The following is a 25,034-nucleotide window of genomic DNA, read 5'->3' on the forward strand; positions in this document are numbered from 1 at the left end:
TCTGCTAAACACAAAAAAAGATATTTATTAAGAAAGATATATATATGTACAGGTGCTGGTCATATAATTAGAATATCATCAAAAAGTTGATTTATTTCACTAATTCCATTCAAAAAGTGGAACTTGTATATTATATTAATTCATTACACAGACTGATATATTTAAAATTTTTATTTCTTTTAATTTTGATGATTATAACTGACAACTAAGGAAAATGTCAAATTCACTATCTCAGAAAATTAGAATATTACTTAAGACCAATACAAAGAAAGGATTTTTAGAAATCTTGGCCAGCTGAAAAGGATCAGCATGTACAGCACTCAATACTTAGTTGGGCCTCCTTTTGCCAGAATTACTGCAGCAATGCGGCGTGGCATGGAGTCGATCAGTCTGTGGCACTGCTCAGGTGTTATGAGAGCCCAGGTTGCTCTGATAGTGGCCTTCAGCTCTTCTGCATTGTTGGGTCTGGCATATCGCATCTTCCTCTTCACAATACCCCATAGATTTTTCTTAAACCAGGTACTGGTTGCTTTGGCACTGTGTGCAGGTGCCAAGTCCTCCTCAGCAGCAGGAAGCATGAAGTGTTTTAAAACTTCCTGGTATATGGCTGCGTTGACCTTCGACCTCAGAAAACACAGTGAACCAACACCAGCAGATGACATGGCACCCCAAACCATCACTGACTGTGGAAACTTTACACTGGACCTCAAGCAACGCCTCCCCTCTCTTCCTCCAGACTCTGGGACCCTGATTTCCAAAGAGAACATAACTTTGGACCACTCAGCAGCAGTCCAGTCCTTTTTGTCTTTGGCCCAGGCGAGACGCTTCTGACGCTGTCTGTTGTTCAAGAGTGGCTTGACACAAGGAATGCGACAGATGAAACCCATCTCTTGCATACATCTGTGCATAGTGATTCTTGAAGCACTGACTCCAGCTGCATTCCACTCTTTGTGAATCTCCCCCACATTTTTGAATGGGTTTTGTTTCACAATCCTCTCCAGGGTGTGGTTATCCCTATTGCTTGTACACTTTTTTCAACCACATCTTTTCCTTCCCTTCGCCTCTCTATTAATGTGCTTGGACACAGAGCTCTGTGAACAGCCAGCCTCTTTTAAAATGACCTTTTGTGTCTTGCCCTCCTTGTGCAAGGTGTCAATGGTCAATAGCCTACAGAACTAGACTGAGAGACCATTTAAAGGCCTTTGCAGGTGTTTTGAGTTATTAGCTGATTAGAGTGTGGCACCAGGTGTCTTCAATATTAAACCTTTTCGCAACATATTCTAATTTTCTGAGATACTGAAATTGGGATTTTCCTTAGTTGTCAGTTATAATCATCAAAATTAAAAGAAATAAACATTTGAAATATATCAGTCTGTGTGTAATGAATGAATATAATATACAAGTTTAACTTGTGTAACTTGTGAATGGAATTGTGATTGCACAACTGCCCTGTAGGTGGCGATATGCACTAAGAATGTAAATCGGTATTAAACAAAAGAAGAAGTATGGCGCACTTCTTATTAGCTTCCCTTTCTGGCCCTGTCCCAAGTGGCATACTTCATGTGCACTTTCGGTCTTGTGGACTTAAAATGGCCGCTGCGTGCGCGTGCCCGGTAAGTCCACGAGACCGCAGGGTGTCCCAGTTGTCATTTTAGGTCTCAGAACGGTGCTCGCGAGCGCCCCATTTGAGGTCGATATGCGCCCTTAATGTGCACTTCTGCCGAGCCGGCACTGGTGCGAGCTACGCAGCGGACTTCTTCCTGGCAATCAAAGTGCCGTTACGTCATGAAAGTGCGGACTCGTAGGAAGACCTCGAGGGTTTAGGGTGCCATTTGAGACAGGCCCTGAGGAGGCTCAGCGCTCAGTTGAGATTGTCTTTGTGTGGTCGACCGTTAACTCTTCCGTTTCATACTACGGGTTGACTGGACTTACTCAATACTATGGTTTTGGAAACTGGCTGCATACCTCAAGTAAGCAAGGTTTGGATTAATCAATCGAGTTCCGGGTATATTTGATGGTAAATCAACCTTGCTTTCTGGATTACCCCCCTGAAGGTGTCAGAATGAATACAAAACACGTTGTCATCAGTTAATCCCATAGACAGTAAAAGAAATGGACAGAGCGACTCCATAGACTTCAACGGGGAGAATTGAAGTCAGGGAGAAGCACTCACTTCCTGATGGCTGATGTACTGCGCAGCCTCAGACTGAGCTTGACGACGTAGATGTGACGTGATCAGCCTGTCCGACAGTGGCAAATCTTCTAGTAGTTGTGCAATGTAAAATCTGAATCACCGAATCTTGCAGAGACCGAGACGGTGAGCAGGAGCAACTTTTGATGAATGAAGCAGGATCTGCAACATCTCTATCTGCTTTTATGCCTCCACGTCCCCCTGATTGCCTCGTTAGACAGTAAAAGATTGCCTACGAGCTTCTCCTCGGGTCTATATGGTAATTTGCTCAACAGTGCGACACAGTCGCGTGTTTATGACGCAATCGTTAGCCTATATTTTACAAAAACAGCTTCAACGGGGCGATAGTGTAAGATACAAGGTAATGGAGCCTTTTATACATTGTCGTGTTTGTTTAGAAATAAACAATGGACGAATGGAGTCTTTAAACGCCTCAGATGTAAAGATATTCACTGTCAAAGTGAGGCCAAAATGAATGGGAGTCAATGGGATGCTAACAACAGGTGATGGCTTGGTTAGCAATGGCCGCGCCTATGGGTGGTACGCTTTCCGGGGGCTGGGCTACCCCCTTGGTTAATCCTGCCAATCATGAAACAGCTGTGTCGTCATTAGAGCTTGTGCAGACGCTATGTAGAAACTGGGCTAGCCGACTACTCTAAAAATCTCTCTTGCTCTGCATTGATGCCATACATCCATACAGCACCGTCTCAAGTCGGACAAAATTTCTAAGCGGCATTCATTGCACCAAAATTAGTCACTAAACATTCATCTTGCTTTGTGAACAGGCCATGAGAGTACTGAGAGGTGAACAACAGAAATGATAAATAGCACTTCCTCAAAAACAAAACAAATTCCCAGAAACCTTCTGAATCTGCCTGAAACGGAGCAGGCTGAAGTTGCTGACTTTTCAGTGCTGCCAAACTCTATGTGCTTCTTTTTGATAAGATTGTTATTTTCCATAAAACAAAAGGTGAGTAGGTCATTCACTGCCATACTGGATGTATCAAAACGGATTCAAGTTTACCCTACAACTGTAGCTAATATGTTCACATGCATACCATCAAATGTAGTTTGACTGCTCGGATCATAAGACGCCGTGAGCCCTGTTTACACCTGTATTGAGTGCTGACCACTTCAGCTGTAAATCTGAGACAGATGTTAAAACCAGATGTATGTAAGGCCTTTGTTTTTCTTGCTTCTCATTCTCACGTTGCTTTACGGCGATACCATAGAGTGAGAAGAAAAGACAGAGAGGGGGAAGGGATAACGTTTTTAAACGATTTTCAGAAAAAGAAAACACTGAAAGAGGAGACGATAGGGAAGAGAGGAGGCAACATCTAAATTGGAATGTCTGTCAGTGCCTCACATGCTCAATAATCTATTTACCATGCAGAATTAAGATTTCTGCTATCCAGCACATTGCAGCTCCAATCCCTAAAGCCAGGACGGATAATCCAAAATCCCTCTTAGGGCCTGTGAGGCCAGTCCTGGAGCAACAGAGGCAAGAGAGCTGCAGGGGCCTCTGGGTACTTCAGAAATCAACCCGTGGCAACAACTTAAAAGTAGCCGAATTATGCGGGGAAAACCGCGGATTTATGGTAACACTGATCTTCACACCGATCTTTTCCATACATGTTTATAGTGGGCAGGCTGTCAAACTAACCAGAAAAACACCCAAAATGAAACAAAATAGTTTACATATTAGATAAAATATGATACAGGAACAGTTTAAATTTGTCATTATTCACTGATAATCTTCCCCTTTAAGGCAGCTCTCAAATGATCTATTCCTCATACAATACTGTTCAAAAGTTTGGGGTAAGATTTGCATGTCACATGATCCTTTAGAAATCATTTGTGCTCCAAGAAACACCATACAGGTTTGGAACGACATGAGGGTGAGTAAATGCTGACAGAATTTTCTTTCTTCTTTTTTTTTAAAGCGGTGACCTGCTCCTTTAAGAAACTGCTATTTCTATCTGTGTATTTTGTTAATACCAAGGATTTCAAAATTGGCATTCAATATAACATTGAACTAGGCGTAGAAGTAAGGCTTAGAGAAAACACTGCATGTCTGTTTGAAGGCTGAATTCCCAGGCTCCAGTGTTAATAATTTGGAGACACTCGGGTAACAAAGAGGGCAGCCAGAGCTGCAGATTTCCCTCTCGTCTCCAGTTACTCATTACAGGAATATGAAACCAGAAGATCTCTGTAGCATTTGCTGGCCTGACAAGCCCTGCACTGTGTGTGGATGTCTTTGATTAGGCTTTGGATTTAGAAGTGTGATGTGTCATAGAGAAGATGGATAAATGCGCAGGCCTTCGGGCCTGCTAATGCAACGGCAGCTGCACAACAGCTGACAGGCTCCCGGCGGAGCGACAGCAGTAAAACACACCTTCAGCGAGGCCCCTACACTTAGGCATGTGCACACACACACACACACGGTTGCCATGGTAACACACAGCTGTCAAGTGCATCAGACCACACCCCAGTGAACAGGCAAATACACACCAATGAGGTGATATAGTGATGAGTTGATGCTCACAAACACACTAGATCTCCAGTCCTCGCTCTCTCTCTTACACAAACAGACATGAGCAAACTTGCGCTTGAGCTCCATATGGAAAATTATGACACATGGGAAATATTAAGCCGTTCAAACTGAAACAGTTAATGTGATTGTGTTCTGTAAATGAAAGATGTCATCATCTCATTAGACACTGGGAGTTGAGGCACAGCTCTCTTTTCCCATCATCCTTACAATTACAGCTATGTATGTGTTGCAATGTTCATTTAGAAATTTGTCTAACCAACTTTTACTGTAAAAAGCACAAATTGCTACACATACATGGTTAAGAAACATCAAGCCAGGAGAATTACTAGAAAAGACAACACAGGCTGAAAAGGAAAGAAATGGGAAGTTAGTCATCGCAACGTCATTGGATGCTTTCCATAGGATTCATTATTTCTGAATGTCCAGCGTTAAATACAAAATTTTCCACTTGAATACAGGAAATTGCTTTTTTTAAACAGACTTAAAGATCGACATGTATAAGAAATTGTGATAGGCTGCATCCGAAATCGCATACTTGCCTATTATATACAGGTGCTGGTCATATAATGAGAATATAATCAAAAAGTTGATTTATTTCACTAATTCCATTCAAAAAGTGAAACTTGTACATTATATTTATTCATTACACACAGACTGATATATTTCAAATGTTTATTTCTTTTAATTTTGATGATTATAACTGACAACTAAAGAAAATCCCAAATTCAGTATCTCAGAAAATTACTTAAAGGGTTAGTTCACCCAAAAATGAAAATTAAGTCATTAATTACTCACCCTCATGTCGTTCGACACCCGTAAGACCTCCGTTCATCTTCGGAACACAAATGAAGATATTTTTGTTGAAAGCTGATGGCTGAGAAAGGCTTTAGATAGGCCTCCATTGGCATTCAGTACATTTACACTCCCAAGACCCATAAAAGGCACTTAAAACGTTGTTACAAAGTCCATCTCACCACAGTGACTCTGCAATAATTTTACGATGCGACGACAATAGTTTTTGTGCGCAAAAAAAATCAAAATAACACCTTTATCCAACTTGTTCTTGTCTTCCATGTGTGCCTCCATGACGCATGCGCGAGAATATTACGCAGATCCGGCATTCGAACACATGACCCAGAAGCGATTTGTTTACAAGCAGAGGAAGACGCGCGTATCTAAGCTGTTGAATTCTACATTGATCGTGCTTTAGGTCTCGGGGTAGTTCTCAAAATGGGGTTAAAGTGTGCATTTCATGGATACCCGAACCCCGGCGCTACGTCATATTCTCGCGCATGCGTCTTGGAGGCACACACGGAAGACAAGAAGAGGTTGAATAAAGTCGTTATTTTGATTTTTTTTTGCGCACAAAAACTATTGTCGTCGCATCGTAAAATTATTGTAGAGTCACTGTGGTGAGATGGACTTTGTAACGACGTTTTAAGTGCCTTTTATGGGTCTTGGGAGTGTAAATGTACTGAATGCCAATGGAGGCCTATCTGAAGCCTTTCTCAGCCATCAGCTTTCAACAAAAATATCTTCATTTGTGTTCCGAAGATGAACGGAGGTCTTACGGGTGTCGAACGACATGAGGGTGAGTAATTAATGACAGAATTTTCATTTTTGGGTGAACTAACCCTTTAAGACCAATAAAAAAAAAGGATTTTTAGAAATCTTGAAAAGTATGAACATGGAAATTATGAGCATGTACAGCACTCAATACTTAGTTGGGGCTCCTTTTGCCTGAATTACTGCAGCAATGCGGCGTGGCATGGAGTCGATCAGTCTGTGGCACTGCTCAGGTGTTATGAGAGCCCAGGTTGCTCTGATAGTGGCCTTCAGCTCTTCTGCATTGTTGGGTCAGGCATATCGCATCTTCCTCTTCACAATACCCCATAAATCTATTTTTGCATCTCCATAAATTTGGTCAGCAGCAGCAAGCATGAAGTGCTCTAAAACTTCCTGGTATACGACTGCGTTGACCTTGGACCTCAGAAAACACAGTGAGCCAACACCAGCAGATGACATGGCACCCCAAACCATCACTGACTGTCAGGGACGGACTGGGGCTAAAAAACAGCCCTGGACTTTCTCCCAAATAGGCCCATCATCCGGCCATTCGCCCCTAGCCGTGCGCAACAGACACTAGCAAGGATGCACTATGCCACAATACTGTCAGACTATCAGACAAGGTATTCACAACAAGTAACATCTCAAAACCTATGGCTAGGCCCTATTCATTTTGTCTGTGAAGCTTTCACAAACAACCACCAGGTCTTTGCCAATTCCACAATAATAAACACAAATTTGAAAGACAAGGAGAAACTGCACTCTGATGGAAGACAGACAGAAAGTGCAAACTAGGATTTTTTGGTTAAACAAAAATGTAGTCAATTATTTAGCCCCTTCCTTGTATGTTAGCATGTTTACAGTGGTAGCAATGCATGCCTGATGTTTTCCCGTTTAATTCAATCCCTTAGTCTTCATTCCACCAGAAAATGTGAGCTCACAACAACCTTTCATATACAACAAAGTGAATGAAAGAAATGAAAACCAATGCAATACGATGATGAATGTCCAAAAGATGACACCCACAGATGGGTTTATATGGGGTTAGATACATATTATTTGCTTTTAAACTGTGTGTGTGTGTGTGTGTGTGTGTGTGTGTGTGTGTGTGTGTGTGTGTGTGTGTGTGTGTGTGTGTGTGTGTGTGTGTGTGTGTGTGTGTGTGTGTGTGTGTGTGTGTGTGTGTGTGTGTGTGTGTGTGTGTGTGTGTGTGTGTGTGTGTGTGTGTGTGTGTGTGAGAGAGAGAGTGTGTGAGTGTGTGAGTGAGTGTGAGAGAGAGAGAGAGAGAGAGAGAGAGAGAGAGAGAGAGAGAGAGAGAGAGAGATTTTGGTTAGATGACAGTTGTAGGTTACAGTTTGACAAAAGCACAATGTTTTGTGTTATTGCGAGTGTACACAAATATAAGCAACACTTTGCAGTTTGAATGACAAAATGAAGTAGGCCTATGTAGCCTATTGTTTTTATGTTTCCACTGTTCGATCGCGGCATCGCGCCCGCACCTCTCTCTCTCACACACACACACACACACACACACACACACACACACACACACACACACACACACACATCACGTCTCTCTCTAACAGTAGTTCCGCATTACATTAATTTTCGCGCAAGTTTTATTTATTTTTATATCGTGTATTCTCCGTGTAAATTCATGCACCGAGCCGTGACACCCGTGCAAATTCGGTTAAAACGAGTAGGTTTTTTTTCAGCATATAAGTGATCGTATTAGTGCCCCTGCTGTTGGCTGTTCATATTGCGTTATTAGACTTTTTTTTTTGGCTTTTTTTTTGGCTTTTTTTTTTTTTTGCCGACGGCCGTGTGACGGCCCTAGGTTGGACGGCCGTTCTGGACTTTTCCAGAATGCACAGATTGTCAATCCGTCCCTGCTGACTGTGGAAACTTTACACTGGACCTCAAGCAACATGGATTGTGTGCCTCTCCTCTCTTCCTCCAGACTCTGGGACCCTGATTTCCAAAGAGAACATAACTTTGGACCACTCAGCAGCAGTCCAGTCCTTTTTGTCTTTAGCCCAGGCGAGACGCTTCTGATGCTGTCTGTTGTTCAAGAGTGGCTTGACACAAGGAATGCGACAGCTGAAACCCATGTCTTGCATACGTCTGTGCGTAGTGGTTCTTGAAGCTCTGACTCCAGCTGCAGTCCACTCTTTGTGAATCTCCCCCACATTTTTGAATGTGTTTTGTTTCACAATCCTCTCCAGGGTGCGGTTATCCCTATTGCTTGTACACTTTTTTCTACCACATCTTTTCCTTCCCTTCGCCTCTCTATTAATGTGCTTGGACACAGAGCTCAGTGAACAGCCAGCCTCTTTTGCAATGACCTTTTGTGTCTTGCCCTCCTTGTGCAAGGTGTCAATGGTCGTCTTTTGGACAACTGTCAAGTCAGCAGTCTTCCCCATGATTGTGTAGCCTACAGAACTAGACTGAGAGACCATTTAAAGGCCTTTGCAGGTGTTTTGAGTTAATAAGCTGATTAGAGTGTGGCACCAGGGGTCTTCAATATTGAACCTTTTCACAATATATTCAAATTTTACTGATTACTGAGATACTGAAATTGGGATTTTCCTTAGTTGTCAGTTATAATCATCAAAATTAAAAGAAATAAACATTTGAAATATATCAGTCTGTGTGTAATGAATAAATATATTATACAAGTTTCACTTTTTGAATGGAATTAGTGAAATAAATCAACTTTTTGATGATATTCTAATTATATGACCAGTACCTGTAGTAGACGAAAAACTGTGTGTGACAAAAGTGTGTCTGAATTCACAGTAGGCCAACTCATAAAAGAGTAGGCAAAAAAGTACCTAGGCCTATACTTCCAGCGAGATTCTGAAGTGTGTGTATGATGGACACTTTACTATCCCAAGAGGTCATGGGAGAGGATTTGTGAATGTCAGTGAAGAGACGCAATTGACGCTGGTAGGTCACGTGATAATGACAACATGGGCAAATGTGGTACGTCCAAATTACATTCATACTACACAGATTCATACTATATAGATCATACTTTTTTAGCGGCCGCAGAGTAATTACTTCTTCAAAATAAGTACCTACTAATTTGGATGCTGCCATTGCCTGTTTACCTGTGACCTATATCTGAGTAAAACATTGAAAAAATTGGACGGGGCTTGATTTTATTCATTGGAGATTGATTGGATAGTTGGATTATTGTTGTTTGTTAATTGCTGCATTCTTATGTGAGTGACAGTTTGGAGGGAGGAAGACTTTCTTGTCCAGCCCTCATGGTGGTTTACACATTGGCTGTATTTAACTTCACTTTTAGACATACACTCGCAAACTTCCCTAAGCACTTCCCCCAAGGGAAATCTCCGCCGCCATTTTGAAGTGTGTTCAACTTTGTCAAGTAGGCGAGGGAAGTGTATTTGGACATACCCTCAACCCATCAATTTTGATCAAGAGAGTCTACTCAACATGTACACTTGCAGATCCATAAACCACAATGCAACAAGATTGGGATGTCACAGCAGATCTCGCATAATTGACCCCCACCCCACACAACTCTAGTGTATAAAGTGTATGTAATTTTTTATATTTTCTCCAACATCCCAAGCATACAGGCCTATAGAATGGTGCGTAAAACAAATTCATGAGGGTAAAACCTGTAAATAATAGATCAGCTCCGTTGCTGATCAAGTGGTCAAGGGCTTAGGGCGTTCCAATGCTTCCGCCAGTAGTGTTGTTCTCAACCAATAGTGTCAGTACAGTTAAATCGATGAGTAGGCCTAATTTTGTCAGTGGGGTCCTGTGAGTTTCACTGTATATGGACAAAAACAGTTAAGACATACTTTTGTGTTCTGGTGATGACTGTTTGTGATTCCCTATCAGCTTCTAGGTCTTATTTTCACCTAGAAATTCTCCTTATTTGGACTCAGAAGCCTGCGGTCGGCCTCACCGGCAGCTGACGCACCTCATCACCATGTCCTTCACAGCCCAGGTGGCCTCTGTGCAGAGTTCCGGTTTGGTGTCATTCAGTGGACAAACTCAAGAAGAGCAAATGTCTGTTGCTCACTGATTTGCAGGCGAAGGTGCTGACAGTCCTGGTGCATTAATACCCACCCTTTGTCTCTATTTTTTAAGAGTGCAGTGTTTGCTGAGTGCTTGGACTGAAGACTGGGCAAAGCAAGGAGTTGAGTGAATGTATACTCTGAGGAATGAGTTCTTTTGTGAACCCACAACATCTCTGAGTGCTTTGTCTGTCAATCAGGAATTGGATTTCCAAGTAAGCTTATGAATTTCAGTTACCACGAATAAAACATCAATAGTTATTTGTAAGTGCACTGCCAGCTCCAGAGAAAAGCGTGGACTGAGTGCCTTTACGCATTTATGAAACAGCAGGTATCTATGCATTTAACAGTTCTGACATGACCATAAAGCAGTTGGAGCAGTTGCCATGGCAACATAGGGTTTGACGGAGGTGTGACATTAGCCCTGCCCTCTGAAGGGGGAGGAGAGCCCCAGTGGAACACAAGGTCAGGGTGATACTACCACCTGCCCACATCTGCCTCTCTCCATAGAGATGATAGATAGATAGATAGATAGATAGATAGATAGATAGATAGATAGATAGATAGATAGATAGATAGATAGATAGATAGATAGATAGATAGATAGATAGATAGATAGATAGATAGATAGATAGATAGATAGATAGATAGATAGATAGATAGATAGATAGATAGATAGATAGATAGATAGATAGATAGATAGATAGATAGATAGATAGATAGATAGATAGATAGATCATAATGCACTGGGCATGTTGCCATCGAAGGCCACTCCCACCATTCTGCTACAAATACGCTTACCAGAGTCAAATACCGCCTTGCTTTAGGAAATACTTTTTAGCCAACTTTTAGTCATAATGGTGTTGCTTGTATTGTTCCGGGTTGCAAGAATATAAAGAGTAAACGTTTAGCGGGTGTGAGTTGATTTCGGTTCTCAGTGAAGGATCATGCTCGTTGTAGGCAATGGTAAACCCAGCCTGATCTGCCGGTGATTTGATTTTGCCCAGCAACTGTCTGGAAACCTGTACATTCATTTCTACTGCTTCTGTTACACTTTTGCGGGAACCAATCACAGACTGGCTTATCCACCTTGCGCGCTATTGGCGGGTTTAACACGATGATGGATAGAGAAGTGATGGGTCATTGCCCGTTGATCACGCCTCTTGTGGTCTGTTTGGTTGATGGACTATCCAATTGCGTACAGAGTCATTTAATTTATGCTCGTTTATCGCGCCTCTTGTGCAGTAGAAAATACACAGCAGACTCCCCGTACCCAGACCAATGTTCAATCTTAAAATGAGCTTGGTCTGGTGATAGCCAGACAAGCTAAAGCCTGCAAAGAATCGTAAGTATGGAGATAACATCATGACAGAAATGAATTTTAGTCTGTGCAGATTAAAAGGTAACTTCAGTGATTTAGCATTAAGCTTTGTATCAGTAGAAATCCGGTAGTATATTCAGATTATGGTCCTTTCCCCCCTCATATCCCCCTGAGACGAGATAATTATGCATTTTATTTCTGAAAAAAAAAATCCTCAGATGACGCAAATATCATCATTTTGCGTCATCTGAGAATTTTTGGCCAGAGCCTAGAGACTACAGGAGCTAGTTCTGCATATTTTCAACCCGCCCACAGGGGAGGGATCTCACTCGCAGAATGTAAATGCACACGGCCGCTGCTGCTTGGCTCGGGTATTCATAACGGAGTGGTGCGGAGCAAAGTGGGTGTTTCAACTTTTCAATGAATTCCTATGAAAGTTTAGCTTCCACATGCGATCTGAAAACGCACCAGACTGGACACGCATCAAGAATGACAGCCGCGCTTACCTCAGCTCTTCGCTCTCGTGATGAATGAAATCTGACTCCTGCTGCATCTGTGACGTGACTTTCGTTCGGCTCACTCACACTTTATCGAAAAAACACGTTCTGTTTTTAATTGTAGTGTCTGTTCTCTGACTGAACAAAATTATTTTATTACTATGAATATCAAAACAACGGTGGGGCGGTGTCATGGTGGGCAAGTGATAACCAATAGCCGTGGCTTTGGGAGTGGCCTCGTAGGGCAGCGAAGCAAGTGCATTCTGGGAGTTGTTGTCTTTCATCCACATGAGACAAAAATACATTTTCTGTCTTTTCTCAGTCTAGAAGGCACCAAATTCAAAAATAATTTAACATTTCTACTACATAAATGACACAGTTTGAATACAAATTCATCTTCCCAGCGCTGAAGTGCCCCTTTAATCTCTGGTTGAAAAATGTAAAAAATAACTCGGTCGACTTTCACCATTAAATATGCACTGGCTAACATTTATACATACATCAAATATTCATCTATACAATTGAAGCTGAAGTGTTGAAACCAAGAGAAACGAGAAATGTCATTTAATGTTCATTTTGTATACATTTCTTAAATATTTATTTTCATCAAATCTAATGTATTGTGTTTTGTAAAGGTGCTTCAGGCTTCTGACTTTTACAGAAAGCGTGATGTGAATAAGCATATTATGCTCTCAATATCATGTCATCATAAATAGAAAAAAACACTGCCACAGCCCCGTGCTTAGGCTTGCTAAACATGTAACAAGCACACCTGTGTAGCAACCCTGCTGGTTGTTATACACGTGTATTGTGATTTAGCCTGATGCTCATCCCACAGTAAAATATTTATTCAATGGTTCAAGCCAGTTAAATAACACAGACTATGCAAAAAAAACAACAACAACATTTATTTAAAAAAAAGTCTAGCATAGTATAAAACATCTAAAAGGAATAAATCACAGAAATCCAAAATATTGAAATAGATTCCAAGATCAAACAGACATACTGTAATATTCTAATGAATAATAATAATGCAAGAAAAACATTACACTCAATTCAGTGGTTGATTGTACATTATAAATCGAATTCATTCAGAGTATAATGCTATTGCACAGTGTTTATGAAGTAACTATGAGTGGCAGAAGAATGGTTCAGAGGGGTCAGGGGTTAGAAAAGCCTCCTCATATCCCTTTAACCTGGATGAGCTGGTAGAAAATCCACACAGTTTGCTTTTCACATTCCCTTTACAAAAAGTACTAGGCTCACTACTTCTTCTTTGCCATAATGTTCTTGCAGACCCAGTTCATGCCATCCTGAAAGAAAGAAGCACTTTAGCTGAAAACCAATCGCTGATGGGAAGGTCTGAAAATCTTCACGGAAAAATAAAAGAAGGCTAATATTAAAGCAATGACTCACCTGGACTCCCTCTCCTGTAAGTGCAGAGCAGGACTGAATTTGCCACACACGGTCCCGAATGGTGTGCAGGTTCAGTCCCTCTGCGATCTCAGAGGCTGGAGCAGCGGTCAGCAGGTCTTGCTTATTGGCAAAGATTAAAACAGGTACGCCACTCAGTTTCTCCTCATCCAGCAGCTCCGCCAACTCCTGCACACCACGTAAACAATTCAAATAGTAATTCAATAGCTCATTCAAATACTTTCAACATGCATGTGCTTGAACAAATGCATATCACGAACATATACACATTTCTTTGGATCATTTTAGAGTTTCACTTCCAATCAGTATGAAATATCAATGCTGCAGTGAACTGTATTAAGCAGGAAAATGTAGCTAGACTTAGACCTGAGCAAATGTGAAGTGAGTGAAATATCTTACAGATGCCTTAGATGGTTCATAATCTCAATTACACACATTATGCACACACAAACAAAACGAGTAACAATGAACAGATTTGCTATAATGATAGATTTTTTTTTACCTGTCCTGTTTCCTCAAATCTCTTCCTGTCTGCACTGTCTATGACATAAATCTAAAATGCAAAAACATAATGTCAAAGTCACACAAACAAATATGGGAATTATCACATACTTAAGAAATATATATACACTACTGTTCAAAAGTTTGACACTAGTAAGTTTTTTTATTCAGCAAGGATGCATTAAATTGATCAAAATAATTTATCAAAGAATTCTGAAAAATAGACGGTTTTCCGAAAATATTACAGCTGTATTCAACATTGATGATAATAATAATTGGTAACTGGATGCTGCTTTGAAAAACTCAACTTTGCCATCACAACATTTTTAAAATATATTCAAATAGCAAACTAGAAATATTTCACAATATTAGTGTTTTTCCTGTATTTTTGATCGATTTTGGTGAACATTAGAACTTTTGAATGGTAGTGATATATGAGAATGAACGATGGCTATGCATAACTTATATAAACATATCTCAGTAACTCTTTACAATAGTTAACTACTTTAGTTAACATGAACTAAGAATGAACAATACTTCTACAGCATTAATTCATCTTAGTTAATGTTCATTTCAACATTTACTGATACATTATTATCAGAAGGTGTATTTGTTAACATTAGGTAATGCACTGTGAACTAACATGAACAATGAATGACTATTTTGATTAATTAAAATGAACAAAGATTAAATACTAGTTAGTTTGTGTTAGTTAACGCATTAACTAAAGTTAACAAATGAGACCTTATTGTAAAGTGTGACCCATATCCATGAAGAAACACTCACAAGCATGTCAGTATTTTCAAAGTAGTTTCTCCAGTACGGCCTAATCTTCCTCTGGCCTCCAATGTCCCAGACATTCAGTTTGAAGCCCTGAGACTGCACGCTCTTAATGTTAAAGCCCTGGCAAGGACAGAAGAATTAAAACTAACTGAACAAGGTTGTATAGTGCCAAAGCAAGAGAAAAATAAAAGCAAAAACACTTAAGAGCTTATTCTATGAAACAATGGAGGAAGCTAACCTTTTACAGGGCAATTTGTATTTCCTGCAAAAGGGATATTACCAATACAAACATTTTGTGTGTGTGTGTGTGTGTGTGTGTGTGTGTGTGTGTGTGTGTGTGTGTGTGTGTGTGTGTGTGTGTGTGTGTGTGTGTGTGTGTGTGTGTGTGTGTGTGTGTGTGTGTGTGTGTGTGTGTTATACCTGTGTTGGGGTGATGTGACTAATATCCTCAGAGGCTAGCTGTTTGAGAAGTGTCGTCTTTCCACCATTGTCTAATCCGAGGAGCAGAATGCGTATCTCCTGGTCTGGGGCACTCTTTAGTTTTCTAAGGATTGACAACAAACCCTGGAATAAACATAATATGCTCAAAAACAGATTTTAAACAAGACAACAATGACACTATGTAAGGACATTTGTGTGAGAGAGAAAAAATAAACTACTTCTCTCAGCTAAGAACCGTATCTAACAAAGTAAATAAAAGACAAAGATATTTGTAGATTTACATTTTATTCAGTTGGTTATTTTAAATACAAAATAAAACTAAAAAATATGAAAGGCAGAATGGCTGTCACCATTCACTCATTGGTTATAAAAATGCAATGAAGTGAAAGGTGATTGAATGATGACAATTTTTTCTGCTATTCCTTTAACATTGGTGGTTACAGTATCATAATTAATAATTTCTTGAATGGGTTAAATCTTTACAGCTTAATTATTCAGGAAATAAGTAACGTTAACGAGCAAGAGGAAGGCAAATAACGGAGACTTAGCGCCGCTGATCCACCAGGCTTCACTCGTACAGAAAACCCGCTACTGCAGCTACTCACGACTTCAAATGCTTGATAAAATTATGCGTATCTCCAAAGTATCTAAAATCTAACTACAAAACACACAAAGATAGGAGTAGAGGCAGATAACTTCTCACCATCTTTCTTCCTTCCGAGACGCCGACGATGGTTACTAGGGGGAGTTAAGTGACGTCACCCGCCGTTGGCGTCATTTTAAAGGAACCGCAGTTTTTACATTTCTCTGTTTAGATTTCAAAGTCAAATTACGTATCACAAACGTTAAATAATAGCTACTGAATATTTCCACCGTTATTTCCCAGGACAAAAATACTATTCACACTATATTGGGTAAGTTGTCACAACAGAACCTGTCTATTATAAGATTTTCAGCTAACTTAAAAAAAAAAAAAAAAATTTAAATGTAGAAGAATTGTGAATCAAAACGATATATTAAACATCAAAAACTAACGTAAAAAAGGGAAAGAACAAAAATAATGAATAGATGTTAAGGTTAAAATCTTCATTATACAAGACTCTTGTCTGAATGCATACATTTGTGGTTTAATTGTTCACGTTGCCTGTCTCTTTATGATTATCAAATGTTCTATATAATTATACTCATATTATGTATCATCATAATAAAATGATAATACTTTAGTGTGTGTGTGTGTAGTATTTGCTGACTGCAAAACCAGGTTCACCCTGGTGAATTTTCCAAAACTGTTGGAAAGTGAGCTTTTAAAATAAAAGTACCAATTGCACTGATTCTTCTAAAACAACTCATTTTATTTACAGATTCTTTAAATAAATCTGTAAAAATACAAAATTGACAACCATGGCAAGTCCTTCTTGACTGATTTCAACATCAAATGCATCATGCAAAACTATCAGTCCTTCAAAAAGGGACAAAGATTTAAAAACCCTGATTGCCAAAAAAAATTTACAGTTCAAACAAAACCATGTGTGATAAGAGGAAAATCTGTAGAGAACAATGCTGGTGCTTTCCCTAAAAGCAGATGCAGATTGACAGGCTGGGTCAATCTGGGGGAGAAGTGCCTCATTTGAGGGCACAGTGGCGACAGGACTGTGAATTTGTGGGTCTCCCAGCTGAGAGTGAACCTGAAGGTTGGTGCTGGCGGTTACTTACATGCACATAAGTAACGGTATTAACTAATATAAACATTTTTAACATGAAGTAAATGTTCACACACACACACCTGGCTGTATTGAGGCTTCAACCTTTCCATTTAACATTTGCAACAGTACAAAATTCCATAAAATCCTTCACCACACTCCGCCATGTCTCATAAGAGAACATTAAATCTAATATTGTATAAAACGTATAAAGGTCTGATGTAAACATCTCAAATTCAGCTTCCATGATATTTAAACCTTCTGCTTTTTCTTGGCTGGTTTGACAGAGGGCATTTCCTCCTCACTAACATCCTGATCCTCATCATCTTCGTCTGATATTTCAGAATCTTCATTTTCTGTGGCTGAAAAAGGAGAACTGATTAGCATCTTTCAGATTCAAAACAAAGGGGAAACAATAGCAATAGCATGTTCTGTGTGTGATTTTTAGCTTTAAATGCAACTGTGTGTTATTCCTCACCAACTAAATGTAACCCACTGACAGTCACTGGTCCAGATCCAGATTTCAAGCGCAGCGTGACAGGAGCCATCAACTCAAACTCCCCAAGGCTTACCTGAGTAAAAACAGATGATTTAAAAATAAAACTTGATACATATTTGAAAACCTTTACAACAGTTTGATAAAATAAAATAAAAAAGTAACTCAGAAATACATAGCATTACCATAGGAAGGCAGGAAATGTTGAGATTAGCAACAGGCACTGATATTTTCTTTCCTTGGTGATTCATAGCAGTCACTTCCACAACATTATTCTCCTCTTTGGCACCATCACCCAGACAAATCTAATGGTTTGAGAGAAAGGTAAGTAGTGTTTAAAAGTGCAAGTCATCAAGCTCTTTACGCATCTTAAAGTCACGATTAAATGAAAGTAGCAACAGATAATTTTGTCTGTTTTATGACATACACCGACCATGCATAACATTATGACGGGTGAAGTGAATAACACTGATTATGTCCATTAGTGGGTGGGATATATTAGGCATCAAGTGAACATTTTGTCCTCAAAGTTGATGTGTTAGAAGCAGGAAAAATGGGCAAGCGTAAGGATTTGAATGAGTTTGGCATGGGTCAGATCATCTCCAAAACTGCAGCTTTTGTGGGGTGTTCCCGGTCTGCAGTGGTCAGTATCTATGAAAAGTGGTCCAAGGAAAGACCACTCCAAGGGTCCAAGGCTCATTGATCCACGTGGGAAGCGAAGGCTGGTCCGTGTGGTCCTACTGTAGCAAAACATTTTCAAGAAGTTAATGCTGGTTCTGATAGAAAGGTGTCAGAATACACAGTGCATCGCAGTTTGTTGCGTATGGGGCTGCATAGCTGCAGACCAGTCAGGGTGCCCATGCTGACCCCTGTCCACCGCCGAAAGAGCCAACAGTGGGCACGTGAGCATCAGAACCGGACCACGGAGCAATGGAAGAAAGTGGCCTGGTCTGATGAATCATGTTTTCTTTTACATCACGTGGATGGCCGGGTGCATGTGCGTCACTTACCTGGGGAACACATGGCACCAGGATGCACTATGGGAATAAGGCAAGCTAGCGGAGGCAGTGTGATGCTTTGGCAAATGTTCTGCTGGGAAACCTTTGGTCCTAGCCTGGATGCCAGCCGAACTTAGCCCCGCCCACAACATTTTTACTCGGGCAGTTCGGTCTGGACTTTCTCCATAGAGGAGTAATTATGGCCGAACAGAAACTGTTCGGACCAATGAAATTGTCCGGGCGGGCTTTAGACGATGATGGACAGATGATCAACAGTAACGTAATCATCTACGTCATCAAAGGCGCTTGGGTTGAGTTTGTTCTAATCCTAAACGGAGAACTTGTTCGTATATGCACATTCACCTTTACTATTTCTCTCAGAAATGATGATCGTGTTGGTAAGTAAACTCTGTGTATCCTTTTTTTTACAAAACCGGCAAAGATCGTTTACACTCATATTTTTCTTCTAACGTTAGGCTACTTATGCTGCCTTCACGTGCTATCGGAAATGTGATGATTCTGACTTCTGAAGTCGTGATTACGAGCGCATTGCATTCAAGTTTCAAAATGTGAGGGCGTTCATGTGCAATGTTTACCCAGGAAACTCGTATTTACAATAATTCAGAGAGCATGTGAAGGCAGCATTATTCCAGCGTGCGTGCAGACAGGGTTGCCAAGTTTTTACAACAAAACCCGCCCAATTGCTAACGTTCCTCAAAACTAGCCAAAAACAAGCCCGATAGCTTTCCAGGGGGGGTTCTCCGGGAAAAAAAGGCATTTGGGGGGTAAAATATGTGTTATTTTGGCATGGCTGGCAGTTAAAAATCGCATTCCTGGGTCTGTATATCACATAATTGGGGTCGCTTCAACCCGCGGACATGGCAACACAGTGCATTTGAGTTCTGTTGACATTTGATAACTAACGTTATGCGTCGCTCCGTTGCTCTGATTGGTTGTAGGTCTATCCAATTGAGGTCTTTCCTGGTTCGGTTGAAACACGCCCCATAATCACAGCCCAACGGAGCAGTATCAGACTCATATTCTGACTAGAATTGAGTATGACGACGTCAGGCTACTTTGGTCCTGCCATCCATGTGGATGTTACTCGACACGTACCACCAACCTAAGCATTGTTGCAGACCATGTGCACCCTTTCATGGAAACGGTATTCCCTGGTGGCTGTGGCCTCTTTCAGCAGGATAATGCGCCCTGCCTCAAAGCAAAAATGGTTCCGGAATGGTTTGAGGAGCACAACGAGTTTGAGGTGTGGACTTGGCCTCCAAATTCCCCAGATCTCAATCTAATAGAGCATCTGTGGGATGTGCTGAACAAACAAGTCCAATCCATGGAGGCCCCACCTCACAACTAACAGGACTTAAAGGATCTGCTGCTAACATCTTGGTGCCAGATACCACAGCACACCTTCAGAGTCCTAGTGGAGTCTATGCCTTGACAGGTCAGGGCTGTTTTGGCAGCAAAAGGGGGAACAACACAATATTAGGAATAATGTTATGCCTGATTGGTGTACATGCGATTATTATGCATTTTCGTAAAAAAAAAAAAAACTGTTGGGTAGGAACTTGGTTCTATGCATTCGCTGTCGACAGGATTTTAAGATGTGGGCGTTACACTCCAAAAGTTGAGCTTGCAGGAGCAGCGTTTATGCAGACTTAAGGGGCGGACACATTTACTGTTGTTTGGCAAACTTTCATGAGCGAAATCCAGCTATTTCAACAGGAATCCACACAATCGAGAATTTCGCATAAGGTTGAAAGTTTCCCGTACAAAGATTTTGCATTGGGTTCACTGTGTTGACCTATATTATATCATACATCACTACACTAATGACAATAGACATGGACCTTTTCGTCCCATGAAATTGAGATAATGAGTTCCCTTAAATGACTGGATTAGTCCTGCATACATCAGCAATGAGAAATCTTGTCATTTCACCAGAAGATCGAGTTGGGACATTTTGATGCAAGTCGGCATGAAACAGAAGTTGCGATAGTCTGTTTAGTTTAGTGAAATGGCTTCTCAAACACACACAAAAAATGTAGGGCGGCTATTAATTTTGTCCGTCTGGAATTGATTGGGTGTTTGTGGTTTGCTATTAATGTGATCTCATGCGAGTGACAGGTTGTCCCGCCCCTTTGTAAGAGGGAGGGGAAGTTATTTTGATGAAAGATTATGAGGGCACATGAATTAAAAATAATGATGTGCATGGATGAATCATTTATAATAAATAGCTATATTCCATAAAAAAAAAGTCAAGTTGGATTTCACTGTGACTTCAAACATTAGAAAGTGAAATAAAAAAAGAGAGAAATAATTACATGGTTACTAGTGCAAATGTCAGTTCTTGATAACAATTGAACTGCTAATAGTACAAATTTTAATTTTAGATATCAATAATTCGATTGTCAATAGTGACAATGTGATTGTTACTTGTAAGAAAGCCATTTTAGATATCAATAATTAGGAGAGTAATTTCAGATATCAGAAATATATTTTCAGATATCAGAAATAAATGTAACATGTTGAAATACATTTACAGATGTCAAGAATTAACATTTCAAATAGCTTCAACTATGAGTTCTTAATCTAAGGAATTTGTATTTTTAAGATTATAATTTTTTACAAGTAAGAATTGTATTTCTGATATGTGAAATTGGAATTTCAACTAGTAAGAAATCCATTCTTGATATCAACAACTGAATTTGAATGGCATCCTATGGTTTTCACTAGTGAAAATACAATTACAGAAATCAAGAATTAGAGTTTTTACTAAATTAAATTAAATTATCAAGAATTCGTATTTCTGCAAGTGATGGTTGCATCCTTGTTGATATCAAGAATTAACATTTTTACTAGTGAAAATGTAATCGTTGATATAAAGAATTTATATCCTGGGAATGAATAAGTCAAAACGGCTTGCCATACACACACAGACGATTTGCACAAAATCATATAGATGAATTATTTCATTTGATACCGACTTTAAAAGTATAAAGCAGCCAAAAATGAAAATATATCATGCTTTGATCAACATTATATTACTCCACACACATAGGTGTGTCCTTTGTGTGTGTGTGTGTGTGTGTGTGTGTGGAACACACCAGTCACCATTCACTGGCGCTGTATAAAAAAAGCGCAATGAAAGTGAATGGCGACTCAGGTTTGGAACAAGGCGAACTCTTCCTTTAATAAAATATTCTACGAACCGTCCTGAGCTCCAGAAAATGTTCCACACCCTCGTCTTCGTCTGCTTGAAATGTGTAAAATGGAACTTCAGAAGACAACTCACAACCTAGGGGAATTCAAAATCACACTATTAAATAAGTCGCTATATTAAAATTACATGCAGAAATGAATGAAATTACAGAAAACGAGGACTTTTGAACGGTATGTTGATGTACAGTAATCCCGTTTATTTTTATGAACGTTAAACATCCCAATTATTAAAGAAAAGGCTGACAATTGCAGCTGTCCCACGTGTGTTAGTAAATCTACAAAGCATGCGGCGCGTCGCAGTTGATCTTACTAAACACATAGCTTTCCAATCGCGAGCGTGAGTCCACCCCACTGTCTGATGTTTCGTCCTCCAAAAACGACATAACTGTTCAAATGTTACTAAAAATCACTTAAAATATGCTACAACGTACACTGTGCAAGTCGCGTTTCCAAAACACATGTGACGAGTACGCGAAAACCGTCGCAGGGATGATGACGTCATCAGCATTGACCTAAAAGCTGGTCTTTAATTATGTTACAATATCTGAAAGACATCGTAAAAATTAAATATACAGTACAGGTCAAAAGTTTGGAATAATTAAGATTTTTTCACGTTTTTGAAAAAAGTCTCATGCCCACCAAAGCTGCATTCATTTGAAATATACAGTAAATATAGCTGCAGTAAAACGGTAATATTGTGAAATATTCCATAGTAAAAATGTCTTATAATGTAATTTATTCCTGTGAGTGCAAAGCTGAATTTTCAGCAGCCATTAACTACTCCAGTCTTGGTCAATGTCACATGATCACATTCACATATTCGCTTATAGCCTATATCATCTCTGGTCTTTTGAAGGTCTTACAATTGAACAACAACAACACAGGACATATTACACCGTGTCATTATTTATTTAACAAAAATAACATGACAAACTAAGTACACTCTTTTTTTCAGCCATTCTGTTGTAGGATTGCTGGTGTGCTTGCCATCATTGTCCTTTTGCATGACCTAATTTCGGCCAAGTGTTAGCTGTCAGACAGATGGCCTCACATTTGACTCTGGAATACTTTGGTATACACAAGAGCTCATGGTCGACTCAATGACTGCAACATGCCCAGGTCTTCTGGCTGCAAAATCCCAAATCATCACCCCCATGCTTGACAGCTATGAGGTGTTTGTGCTGATGTGCTGTGCTTTGTTTTTGCTGTGCATTATGGCCAAACATCTCCACTTTGGTCTCGTCATTGTTTCAGAAGTGAAACCTAAGCCTGCCATGTTCTTTTTAGAAAGCTTTCTCCTGGCAACCCTTCCAAACATGCCATACTTGTCCAGTCTTTTTCTATACTGTCATGAACTATAACATTTAACATGCTAACTGAGGCCTTTAGAGTCTGAGGTGTAGCTCTTGGGTGTTTTGCGATATGATCTCGGGGTGAATCTGCTGGTAACACTGATTATCTGTTCATCACCGCACCTGTTAGTGGGTGGGATTGATTAGGCAGCAAGTGAACATTTTGTCCTCAAAGTTGATGTAGAAGCAGGAAAAATGGGCAAGCGTAAAGATTTAAGTGAGTTTGACAAGGGGACAAATTGTGATGGCTAGACGACTGGGTCAGAGCATCTCCAAAACTGCAGCTCTTGTGGGGTGTTCCCGGTCTGCATTGGTCAGTCTCTATCAAAAGTGGTCCAAAGAAGGAACAGTGGTGAACCGGTGACAGGGTCATGGGCTCATTGATGCACATGAGGAGCGAAGACTGGCCCATGTGGTCCGATCAAACAGACAAGCTCAAATTGCTCAAGAATTCAGTGCTGGTTCTGATAGAAAGGTGTCAGAATACACAGTGCATCACAGTTTGTTGCGTATGGGGCTGCATGGCCACAGACCAGTCAGGGTGACAATGCTGACCCCTGTCCACTGCCAACAGTGGGCATGTGAGCATCAGAACTGGACCACAGAGAGATGGAAGAATGTTGCCCGGTCTGATTAATCATGTTTTCTTTTACATCACGTATACAGTGAGGAAAATAAGTATTTGAACACCCTGCTATTTTGCCAGTTCTCCCACTTAGAAATCATGGAGGGGTCTGAAATTGTCATCGTAGGTGCATGTCCACTGTGAGAGGCAATCTAAAAAAAAATAATCCAGAAATCAGAATGTATGATGCTACCACCCCCATGCTTCACAGTAGGGATGGTGTTCTTGGGATGGTACTCATCATTCTTCTTCCTCCAAACACGTTTAGTGGAATTATGACCAAAAAGTTCTATTTTGGTCTCATCTGACCACATGACTTTCTCCCATGACTCCTCTGGATCATCCAAATGGTCATTGGCAAACTTAAGACGGGCCTGGACATGTGCTGGTTTAAGCAGGGGAACCTTCCATGCCATGCATGATTTAAAACCATGACGTCTTAGTGTATTACCAACAGTAACCTTGGAAATGATGGTCCCAGCTCTTTTCAGGTCATTGACCAGCTCCTCCCGTGTAGTTCTGGGCTGATTTCTCACCTTTCTTAGGATCATTGAGACCCCACGAGGTGAGATCTTGCATGGAGCCCCAGTCCGAGGGAGATTGACAGTCATGTTTAGCTTCTTCCATTTTTTAATGATTGCTCCAACAGTGGACCTTTTTTCACCAAGCTGCTTGGCAATTTCCCCGTAGCCCTTTCCAGCCTTGTGGAGGTGTACAATCTTGTCTCTAGTGTCTTTGGACAGCTCTTTGGTCTTGGCCATGTTAGTAGTTGGATTCTTACTGATTGTATGGGGTGGACATGTGTCTTTATGCAGCTAACGACCTCAAACAGGTGCAACTAATTTAGGATAATAAATAGAGTGGAGGTGGACATTTTAAAGGCAGACTAACAGGTCTTTGAGGGTCAGAATTCTAGCTGATAGACAGGTGTTCAAATACTTATTTGCAGCTGTATCATACAAATAAATAGTAAAAAAATCGTACATTGTGATATCTGGATTTTTTTTTTTTTAGATTATGTCTCTCACATTGGACATGCACCTACGATGACAATTTCGGACCCCTCCATGATTTCTAAGTGGGAGAACTTGTAAAATAGAAGGGTGTTCAAATACTTATTTTCCTCACTGTATGTATATATATATATATATATATATATATATATATATATATATATATATATATATATATATATATATATAAATGGGTAGCTTTATCTTGATCAACACCAAAATTTTATCTTGACACTCCACCAATCTACTAATTATAGTACTGAGGAAATTATG

The 25,034-nt window shown here is 40.2% G+C and overlaps 2 protein-coding genes across 3 annotated transcripts; both read right to left on the reverse strand.

The window, feature by feature from the left end:
* Positions 1 to 12,576: 12,576 nt before the first annotated feature.
* Positions 12,577 to 16,116, reverse strand: arl3a (ADP ribosylation factor like GTPase 3a). Of its 2 annotated transcripts, none has more exons than XM_079843577.1 (6): positions 16,047 to 16,116; positions 15,323 to 15,466; positions 14,906 to 15,022; positions 14,121 to 14,171; positions 13,601 to 13,786; positions 12,577 to 13,497 (listed from the first exon to the last, which is right to left on the reverse strand). In XM_079843577.1, exons 1-6 carry the CDS (start codon positions 16,047 to 16,049, stop codon positions 13,450 to 13,452), a joined length of 549 nt encoding a protein of 182 aa, XP_079699703.1. In that variant the 5' UTR covers positions 16,050 to 16,116; the 3' UTR covers positions 12,577 to 13,449. The 2 variants fall into 2 exon arrangements, with proteins under 2 accessions (XP_079699703.1, XP_079699704.1); XM_079843578.1 differs by having other exon boundaries at positions 12,578 to 13,497; positions 15,323 to 15,446; positions 16,047 to 16,076.
* A 556-nt stretch (positions 16,117 to 16,672) lies between these two features.
* Positions 16,673 to 22,240, reverse strand: npm3 (nucleophosmin/nucleoplasmin, 3). The gene is made up of 5 exons (XM_079843579.1): positions 22,082 to 22,240; positions 21,762 to 21,847; positions 17,725 to 17,844; positions 17,522 to 17,615; positions 16,673 to 17,405 (listed from the first exon to the last, which is right to left on the reverse strand). The coding sequence occupies exons 1-5, from the start codon at positions 22,152 to 22,154 to the stop codon at positions 17,296 to 17,298; spliced, it is 483 nt and encodes a 160-aa protein (XP_079699705.1). The 5' UTR covers positions 22,155 to 22,240; the 3' UTR covers positions 16,673 to 17,295.
* Between the last annotated feature and the right edge of the window lie 2,794 nt (positions 22,241 to 25,034).

This window comes from Gobio gobio, assembly GCF_949357685.1.
Source record: "Gobio gobio genome assembly, chromosome: 18".
NCBI classification, from domain to species: Eukaryota; Metazoa; Chordata; class Actinopteri; order Cypriniformes; family Gobionidae; genus Gobio; species Gobio gobio.

What these genes read in the sequence shown, in the direction of transcription:
- npm3 (XM_079843579.1), bottom strand. Translation starts at nt 22,154, where the DNA reads ATGTCGTTTTTGGAGGACGAAACATCAGACAGTGGGGTGGACTCACGC. An exon ending in ATTGGAAAGCTATGTGTTTA is followed by an intron (nt 21,848 to 22,081) that starts GTAAGATCAACT and finishes GAATTCCCCTAG; the next exon opens with GTTGTGAGTTGTCTTCTGAA. An exon ending in ACATTTCCTGCCTTCCTATG is followed by an intron (nt 17,616 to 17,724) that starts GTAATGCTATGT and finishes GTTTTTACTCAG; the next exon opens with GTAAGCCTTGGGGAGTTTGA.
- arl3a (XM_079843577.1), bottom strand. An exon ending in TTGAAAATACTGACATGCTT is followed by an intron (nt 14,172 to 14,905) that starts GTGAGTGTTTCT and finishes TTTGCATTTTAG; the next exon opens with ATTTATGTCATAGACAGTGC. An exon ending in TTACAGGAGAGGGAGTCCAG is followed by an intron (nt 13,498 to 13,600) that starts GTGAGTCATTGC and finishes TCTTTCTTTCAG; the next exon opens with GATGGCATGAACTGGGTCTG.